Genomic DNA, 10,281 nt, shown 5'->3' on the forward strand with positions numbered 1-10,281 from the left:
ATCCAAAAACCCAAAAAGAAAAAAAAAAGAAAACCCTTATTTTACACTGATGATTTAAACATTTCTAGGAACACATCCAGAGACCAAGAGAGATGGGATGGTCTGGCCCATCTCCTGTTAGTCTATGGGCAAGAAGGCTGAATCTCCTCTAAGTGAACTTTTAGGGAGAATCTCCTACTTACCATCTTATGCTTATGCAGACCATCTATGACATTATTGCAGTTCACATCATCGAAGAGACCAGAGAGACTTCATTCAGTAAGTAATGAAGCAGATGCAGAGTCCCAAAGCCAAACATTAGGCCCAGCTCTGTAAGTCCTGTGGAGGAGGGAAAGGAAAGATCAGAGGAACCAGAGAGTTCAGGGACACCATGAGAACATGGCTGACAGAATCAACTGACTAGGATTCAGGAGGGCTCAGAGAGATCAGGGAACCTGTGTGGGTCTTACATAAATCCTATGTTATAACTGAATTGGCCTGGTGCTCCTGTGAGATTCCTAACATTGGGAGGAAGGGCTGCTTCTGACTCTTGGCTGCCTGTGGTACTTTTCCTCCTACTTGGTTGCCTCATCCAGCCTTTATGTGATGGTACATGCCTGGTCTTATTGTAGAATATTATGCTGTGTCTGGTTGATGACCTTGTAGGCCTGCTCTTTTCTGAGGTGGGGGGAGTAGATTGAGGGGATGGGGAGGAGGAAAACTGTGGTTGCAATGTAATACATGAGAGAAGAATAAAATCTAAATGATTTGATAAATTTTACTTTTAATTTGTAAAATAGACCACTCCAAGCAAACGAACAGTTCACAAGGATAAAACAGAATTTTTTAATCTATAGGAATTATTTGAGTGAGTTATAGTCCCTCCTCTGTTGTATAGTCATTGACAGTCAGATATTTGAGTATATATTAACATATATTAGAATTATATTATTAAAAAGGCGCTTATGTACAGTAGAAATTTTCAAAGACAACTCCAAAATTTAGAACTTAAAAGAGAAATGCATTTTTTTGTAGGCATATGTGTATGGTCTGGCCTCAGGCATCTGAGGACACAGGACTTGTGCTTAGTTACTGAGATAGTAAACCTCCCAGCCATGCCCATGCTAACTGGTTCCCAGTGATTTGCATGCACTCACTGCACAGCCTTGAGGACTTCTTCATATACCAGTCACACCCTGTACAGTTGTCACTGCAGTCAGGACTCAGCATGGACATGAGGGCCCCTGCTCAGCTCCTCGGGCTCCTGCTGCTCTGGTTACCAGGTGAAAAAGGACTAAATGGGAATTTCACTGATACTCTCTGATTAGTGTTTACTGGTATTGGGGAAGGTCCTCCCTTATCATGCTTAACTATTTGGGCATTTATTATGTCTCCATTCCTAGGTGCCCGATGTGACATCCAGATGACCCAGTCTCCATCCTTCTTGTCTGCATCTCTGGGAGACAGAGTCACTCTCAATTGTCGGTCCAGTCAGAGCATTTATAGTAGATTAAACTGGTACCAGCAGAAACCAGGAAACGCTCCTAAGCTCCTGATCTACAGTGCATCCAACTTGGCTGATGGGGTCCCATCGAAGTTCAGTGGCAGTGGGTCTGGGACAGATTATTCCCTCACCATCAGCAGCCTGGAGTCTGAAGACATTGCAACTTATTACTGTCAACAGGATAATGAGTATCCTCCCACAGTGATACAAGTCATAACATAAACTTCCATGGAAGCAGAAGTGAGAGGCTGGGCCGCCTCCACTGATCCTCATGACTTACTCACTGAAACTGTTTCTGAGATGTCACAGGCTTTTTACAAATTCTCACTGAGAAACATTTGATTTTCCAGAGGAGGCTAAACAGTCATCCCCCCTTGCCCTTCATTTCCTGGCATACAAAGTACCAATGCCTTTTCTGCCTTAGCAGAGGATAAAGCCATTTCCAATGAGGATTCTGAATTGTATCATTACCTGGAACTCTTCTACAGAAGAGTAGAAGCTTCTGTGGACATTTCAACCACACATCATTTAGAATCAATGAATTTGCTTCTAAGAACCAGCATTTCAATGTCAGGAAAATATTATTGAGAGACGCTAACACTAAAAAGAATTCCTGTTTTCCTCACAAAAGCTAGAGCACAGGTGTCAGAGAAAGGAGAAGTTACCTAACCATGATCTTCTGTTGTGAATTAAAATTTCAGCCCTAAGTGTTGATACTCTCAGCTGTCTGTGGTGATTCACATAGGATTCTTCTGGCTCCCATCCCATTCATCCCTTACAAGTATCAAACAAAACAGAACAACCCTGACTTTCTTCTGACTTTAAATCCCACTGTGTGAAGTGCAATGTAGATTAGTAGACATGAAATTACAGAGTAAAGGGCTGTTTTGACCATGCCTCCAGAAGTGGTATTATTGAAAAATCTATATCACATAGCACAGTTTTAGAAACAAAACAAACACCAGCCCAATAATAGTGACCCATCTTCAATTCTGTTCTTTTTAATTGTATGTGTTAGATCTATTTCCTGTGTTTTTTATAATGTCTCATTCATATATGTGTCTATCTGTGCATATATACTACCCACAAACTTAATTACTATGATTTTGAAAACATAGAAAAAGTCATACGATATAATACCACATTTCTGGGCTTCACATTTTCCTAGTTTTGCTGTCTTTTTATTTTCTACATAAATTGTGGACTGAGTTAATCAACTTTACAAACTCCTTCAGGAGTATTAGCTTCATTACATTGAGTTTATTTGCAAACTGGAGATAATATACATTTAAAAGTGGTTCATGGACCTGGAGAGAATGATCAGTGGTTAGGAGCACCTGATGCTCTTGAAGAGGACCTGGGTTTGATTCTCAGCACTCATATAGTCACACACAGCTATTTTTGACTTCCGTTCCAGGGGATAGAATACCCTCTTCTGGCCTCTGAGAGCAACAGGCAGGCACACAATGTTCTTATAAACATGCAAGCAAACCACTCAGGCATGTAAAAATATTTTTTAAAAAGTGGCTCATTCAGATAAAGTCTGTATTCACTTGTATGCCTGTTAATATACAGGAGCTATTCCACTACCCTTTGTGTATTGCCAGATTTTATTATAATTACTTCTAAATATTTATTTTGAGATTCCTTATTTATGAATTTGTATACTAATATTATCAGCAAATATTTTACCTCGTGTTTTTCATTGATCATTTATGAATAGAATTAGTGTATCTCTGCTATTATTTTAGATAAAAGTGGTGACAGTGACATTTTGATCTTTTCTGTAATCTGATATAAAAATGTCCAGTGTTCTCTTACTCATTATGACTATGATATTTGCATGACCTTTATAGACAGTAAGGTATTTTTGTGACTATGCCTTGTTTCCTTAGAAGTTTATCATAAATATTGATTGACTCCTATAGAAATGATTTTGAAGACACTATAGAGATAATTGTATAGTTTTGCTTCTTAATTGTCAGAAGGATGAACTATATCAACACTTTGTTAAAATGACTTTTGTCTTGTGAAATACATTCAACTAGGTTATGATGCATCATGGGAGATGAAGACAGGGAGGAAAAGGCAGAGGCTAGGAAGACGAAGAGGAGTAAGAAACACTAAAATAGCATTAACTTTGTTCTTTTCCTCTACATCCCTGTCTCACCTTACACATCCTTCAAAACAAATTTGGGATAAAAGACATTTTCAAAAAAAAATCAAAATTTCTCTCTGGTGTCAGAGGTTTAGTGCTGACATTAGTTAATCTCTGTTTATGGTGTGCATTCTCTGTGGTCCCTAACTATAACAACAAAAGAATCACAGAATGAGCCTTTCCTTTTTCCAAGGTTGACATCTTAGTTAATAGTCACTGTTTTAATTCTTTAGCTATTTTGAAAGATTTGTGGTAGGCATCATAATAACTATGATGTTCAAAATAGAAAAAAGATGTCTTGAGACAACGGAGTTATTTGTATTTATTTAATTTAGATTATATATTTTCTTTTTTCTCCTTTTATTGAAAATATATTTTTCTTTCATAATATAACCTGATTATGGTTTCCCCTTTCTCTTCTTCTTCCAGTTCCTTCCCTTCTACCTTTCCATCAGTATCCATGCCCTTTCTACCTCTCAGTAGAAAAATAATAGGCTGTGAGATGAAACCTACTTTATCATGGTGTATAATTTTAATGTGTTCTTGGATTTGTTTTGCATCCAACCTCTAGGAGAAGTAGAATCATTCAAGAGTCCTGTGCTACTCAAAAGTGTTGGCTACAGTGGGACAAAGGAATGATGGGTGTTGTTTCACTTCAGAGAAGAATATGAAATAGTCTTTGAAAATGAAGGAAGGAAGAAAACAGTGGACATGTGGATCCTTTCTATAATACGATGCTGAACACAGACTGGACCCAAGTAAATCACCTTGTCCCAAAAACTTCCTTTGTGATAAAAGTTTCAGAGAGTCATTATCCTATAACACTGTGCAGCAGGAAGAGAAGAAATGTAGATTTGAGAATGTGGCTTCCTGTATGATACCTTCTGTTGTCTGAGTAGAGATAATCACAACAGAGTTGGTAATGTCATTTTGCATCTTTTGCATGTGACTAAATTTTAAAGTGAATACATACAGAGCTAAAAGCAAATACTATAAAACGAACAAGTTGGTGAATTTTTTGCAGCATTCCTACTCACTCAAATTTCTGAATTCTAATGTAAATTTGAAAAACCAATACAAATATGCCTCATTTTATTATACAACATCAAAGACAGAGAACACTTCCTAGTACATGCTACACTGCTTACATAACCTTGATTGAAAACAAAGGCAAATATACAAAATAAAAGGAGAACAGGATATATTATGGATCAATACCCTTAATCAAAACTCAATCACAACAACAAATAAATTCAAAATTCTGCAATAGAATCAAACTGTCATTTCTCAAAATATACAAATGACTAATAGGGATGAGACAAAAATGTTCAATGTTACTAATCATGAAGTGTATGCCAATAAAAATAATAAGGAAATATCTCTCTATCATGAGAGGTAAAGCATTCATTGTAATATAAATCAGTATGACCACTAGGCAGTTCATCATAAGAATTTTCAAAACATTGAAAATAGAACTGCCATGTTCTTTAGTGATCCTATTATTAGATCTATATAAATGCTAACGTTGAATGGCACATTGATTTCACAATGTGGTCAAACAAACAATGCATGGTGGACAGTCCCTTGGGGAACTGACAGGCCCCATGGGGGGAAAAGCAGACTTTTTCTTATCTCTGAAGAATAGATTCCCCTGGATTGTTCTTGGATGTGTTTTTGTGACTCCTGCACAAATATTTACATTCAATTTATAATACATGTTTATTCTATTTTTTATTATATTTGTGTTTTAATTTTACACAACAGCCATGGGTTCCGCTGTCCTCCCCACTCCTGCCCCCCCCCCCACATTCCCCCAATCCCCTCCCCTCCATTCCTATCTCCTCCAGGACCAAGACTTCCCTGGGGATTCATTTAAACATGGTGGATTCAGTACAGTAAGGTCCAGTCCCCTCCTTCCAGGCTGAGCAAAGTGTCCCTGTGTAAGCCCAAGATTCCAAACAGCCAGCTCATGCACTAAGGACAGGTCCCAGTCCCACAGCCTGGATGCCTCCCAAACAGTTCAAGCTATTCTCACTTATCCAGAGCACCTGATCAAGCTGGGGGCTCCACAGCCTTTAGTTCATAATTCATGTGCTTCCATTTGTTTGGATATTTGTCACTGTGCCTCTCCAATCTTGGTGTCAACAATTCACACTCTTACAATCCCTCCTCTTTCTCAACGATTGGACACCTGGCACTCCACCTGAGGCCTGGCCAAGGATCTATACATCCACTTCCATCAGTTATTGGATGAGAGTTCCAGCACGACCATTAGGGTGTTTGGCCATCTGATCACCAGTCTAGGTCAGATCACACTTTCTCTGTACCACTGCCAGCAGTCTACAGAGGATGTATCATTGTGGATTTCTAGGGACCTCTCCAGCACTCTGTCTATTCCTTTTCTCATGTGGTCTTCATTTATCATGGTCTGTTATTCCTCATTCTCCCTTTCTGTTCTTGATCCAGCTGGGATCTCCTGTTCCCCTAAGCTTACTTTCCCTCAAATCTTGCCCTTTATGACTCCCACTGACATCCAGGTTGTCCACATAGATCTCATCCATTTCTCTGTCATTGGGTGATCCCTGTGTCTTTGCTAGGGTCCTGTTTTCTAGGAAGCCTCCCTGGAATTGTGTAGCAGTCTAGTCATCTTTGTTTTACATCTAGCATCATCCTATGAGTGAGTACATACCATGTTTGTCCTTCTGAGTCTGGGTTACCTCACTTAGGATGATTTGTTCTAGATCCATCCATTTGCCTGCAAACCTCATGATGTCATTGTTTTTCTGTGCTGAGTAGTACTCCATTGTGTATATGTACCATATTTTCTTTATCCATTCTTCAGTTGAAGGGCATCTAGGTTGTTTCCAGGTCCTGGCTATTACCAACAATGCTTATATGAACATAGCTGTGCAAATGCCCTTGTGGTATGATTGAGCATTCCTTGGGTATATGCCAAAGAGTGCTACAGCTAGGTCTTGGGGGAGATGGATTCCCAATTTTCTAAGGAAGCGCCACACTGATTTCCAAAGTGGCTGTACAAGCTTGCATTCCCACCAGCAGTGGAGGAGAGTTCCCCTTGCTCCACATCCTCTCCAGCATAAGCTGTTTTCAGTGGTTTTGATCTTAGCCATTCTGACAGGTGTAAGGTGGTATCTCAGAGTCGTTTTGATTTGCATATCCCAGATAATTAGGGACATTGAGCAATTTCTTAAATGTCTTTCAGCCATTTGAGCTTCCTTTGTTGAGAATTCTCTGTTTAATTCTATAGCCCAATTCTTAATTGTTGGCCATTTTGATGTCTAATTTCTTGAGTTCTTTATATATCTGGATATCAGCCCTCTGTCAGATGTGGGGTTGGTGAAGACCTTTTCCCATTCTATAGGCTGTTGCTTTGTCTTGTTGACTATGTCCTTTGCTCTACAAATGCTTCTCAGTTTCAACAGGTCCCATTGATTGATTGTTTCTCTCAGTGTCTGTGCTACTGGTGTTATTTTGGGAAGTGATATCCTGTGCCAATGAATTCAAGACTACTTCCTACTTTCCCTTCTATCAGGTCAGAGTAACTGGATTTATGTTGAGGTCTTTGATCCACTTGGACTTAAGTTTTGTGCGTGGTGACAGATATGGATCTATTCGCAGCCTTCTGTTATGCCAGCACCAATTGTTGAAGATGCTTTCTTTTTTCCATTGTACATTTTTGGCTTCTTTGCTAAAAATTATATGTTAATAGGTGTGAGGGTTAATGTCAGGGTCTTCAATTTGATTCCATTTATCCACATGTCGATTTTTATGCCAGTACCAAGCTCTTTTTATTACGGGAGCTCTATAGTAGAGCTTGAGGTCGGGGATTGTGATGCCTCCAGAGGTTGTTTTATTGTACAGGATTCTTTTGGCTATCCTGTGTTTTTTGTTTTTGCATATGAAGTTAAGTATTATTCTTTACAGATCTGTGAATAATTGTGTCGGTAATTTGATGGGGATTGTGTTGAATCTGTAGATTGCTTTTGGTAAGATTGCCATTTTTACTATGTTAATGCTGCCTATCCATGAGCATGGGAGATCTTTCCATTTTCTGACATCTTCTTCAATTTCTTTTTTCAGGGACTAAAAGTTCTTGCCATGTAGGTCCTTCACATGCTTAGTTTGAGTAACTTCAAGGTATTTTATATCATTTGTGGCTATTGTAAAAGGTGATGTATCTCTGATATCCTTCTCAGTCTGTTTGTCTATTGTATATAGGAGGGCTACTGATATTTTTTTAGTTGATTTTGTATCCTGCTATGTTGCTGAAGGTTTTTATAAGTTGTATCAGTTCCTTGGTTGAATTTTTGGGGTCACTCATGTATACTATCATGTCATCTGCAATTCCTAAACCAAACAAAGATGCAACAAAGAAGGAGAACTACAGACTGATCTCCCTCATGAACATTGATGCAAAATTACTCTATGAAAGCCTACATTGATGGGATTGAGAAATTCACATGGAATTACTACAGTGCACTTCTATGTAGGGCGTGGAGGATGAGAGTTTTATTAATAATGGGTGTGGGAGGCTCTGACATAACACATACATTGAGGGATTTAAAATAAAAAAAATAAAATATTGGGAGGTGGAATGGGGGAAGACATGACTCAGTATGAGGAAGTAGTTTTTTGGAACCTTGTTCCTGGTGACTAAATACTGTTCTAACAACATTCTAGCCTTTCCACATCACTGTCATTCTAATCAGTCAGTCTGTGTTTGGAGACAAAGCTTCATTTCAAGAATTTGTGTCCATACGTTGTTTCAACGTCTAGAATGCAGACATGTCAATTTGATGACATTTTGTTATTACTATTCTTGCAATCATATGTGTATATATATGATTACACAAACACACACACACACACACACACACACACGTGTGTGTGAGACAACTGAAGAACTAGTAAAAATAACAGAAATAGACACACACACACACACACACACACACACACATACTTATTAGTAAAATGGACTTGAAGAAGAAATCAGCAAGGAAGCTATAAAATATTGGAACACATGAAAATGAAAGGACTGAATAGTTAACCTTATGTGATGTGAATAACGCAAAGGGCAGCTATGCAGTGCAACATTCTTAAATGAGATTCTGATTTGGAATTAAGTCCATTGTTATTGAGAGGTATCAATGATTATTGATTGTTAATTCCTGTTATTTTGTTGTTATTGTTGTTGTTGTTGGTGGTGGTGCTGGTGTTTTGTGTGTGTGTGTGTGTGTGTGTGTGTGTGTGTGTGTGTGTTTGTGTGTGTGTGTGTGTATGCTTGTCTGTAATTCCCTTCTTTGCTTTTGCTGCTATGAGATTATTTCCTGTGTTTTCATGGGGGTAGTTAACCTCCTTGCTTTGGTATTCCCTTCTAGCATCTTCTGTAGGGCTGGATTTTTAGATATTGTTCAAATATGACCTTGTCATGGAATACTTGTTTAAAGTTTTTCTGGTTATGGCCATCTGTCAGGGCCCCTTTGGCTTTTAGTGTCTCCATGGAGAAGTCAGTTTTAATTCTGACATGTCGGCCTTTATATGTCACTTGGTCTTTTTCCTTTGCATCTTAATATTCTTTATTCGTACTGTTTAGAATTTTGATTATTATGTAGTGGGGGGGGCTTTGTTTTCAGGTACCATCTATTTGGTGTTCTGTATGCTTCTTGTAACTTTATAGGTATGTTCTACTTTTGGTTAGGAAAATTTTCTTCTATGATTTTATTAAAAATATTTTCTGAGCCCTTTAGCTGGGATTCTTCTCTTTCCTCTATTCTTATTATCCATATGCTCCAGATTCCTTGGATGTGTTGTGTCAAGTACTTTTTAGATTTACATTTTTCTTCTACCCATATATCCATTTCTTCTATTGTATCTTCCATTTCTGAGCTTCTCTTCCATATCTGATATTCTTTTGGTGAAGGTTGTCTCTAGTTCCTGTTTTCATTCCTAAATGTTTTATTTCCAGGATTTACTCAGTTTGTGTTTATTTTATTGTGTCTATTTCCACTTTTATGTCTTGTACAGTTTTATTTGTTTTCTTCAATTGTTTGTTTATTTTTTCTTGGCTTTTCTTAAGGTATTTATTCATTTCTTTCAATTGTTTGTTTTCCTGGATTTCCCTGACTGATTTATTATTTCTTCTTTACATACCTCTATCATCTTCATATAGTTGGTTTTAAGGTGTTTTTCTTGTGTGTCAGGTATGTTGGTATATTCAGAGCCTTCTATGATAAGACAGATGGTCTCTGGTGGTGACATAGTGTCCTGGCTTCTATTGATTACGTTCTGTTGCTCAAACCTAGGCATCTGGGTTTTGGGTGATTATAGGTTTAGGTTCTGATTTGGGGGTTTGTGTTGTTTGGGTGAGAGTTTTATTCCTTGGTTTCCATTTTCATTCTGGAATTTCAGACAGTGTGTTGGTTGATTCTTGCCTGTTTTACTTGCTTGTTATGTTTCTGTGTTCAAGATGAAGGGGAGAGCAGGGGGGATACTTGCTGGTTTTGGAGGCTGGGAGAGAGGAGATCAGGCAGAGATCTACTGATGGCATGGGCAAAAGTGAGGGGAAATTCCCCCTAGTGTTCTCTAACATAGGTAGGGGTGACCCTGAGAATTGGCTGTT

General features: G+C 38.3%; 1 gene segment (V, D, J or C); it reads left to right on the plus strand.

Moving 5' to 3' along the window:
• Positions 1-1,207: 1,207 nt before the first annotated feature.
• On the plus strand, positions 1,208-1,705 carry LOC118580202. The segment is given in 2 exon segments: positions 1,208-1,262; positions 1,383-1,705. Coding segments are annotated over 2 exon segments (378 nt in total).
• The last annotated feature ends 8,576 nt before the right edge of the window (positions 1,706-10,281 follow it).

This window comes from Onychomys torridus, chromosome 3 (assembly GCF_903995425.1).
Source record: "Onychomys torridus chromosome 3, mOncTor1.1, whole genome shotgun sequence".
NCBI classification, from domain to species: domain Eukaryota; kingdom Metazoa; phylum Chordata; class Mammalia; order Rodentia; family Cricetidae; genus Onychomys; species Onychomys torridus.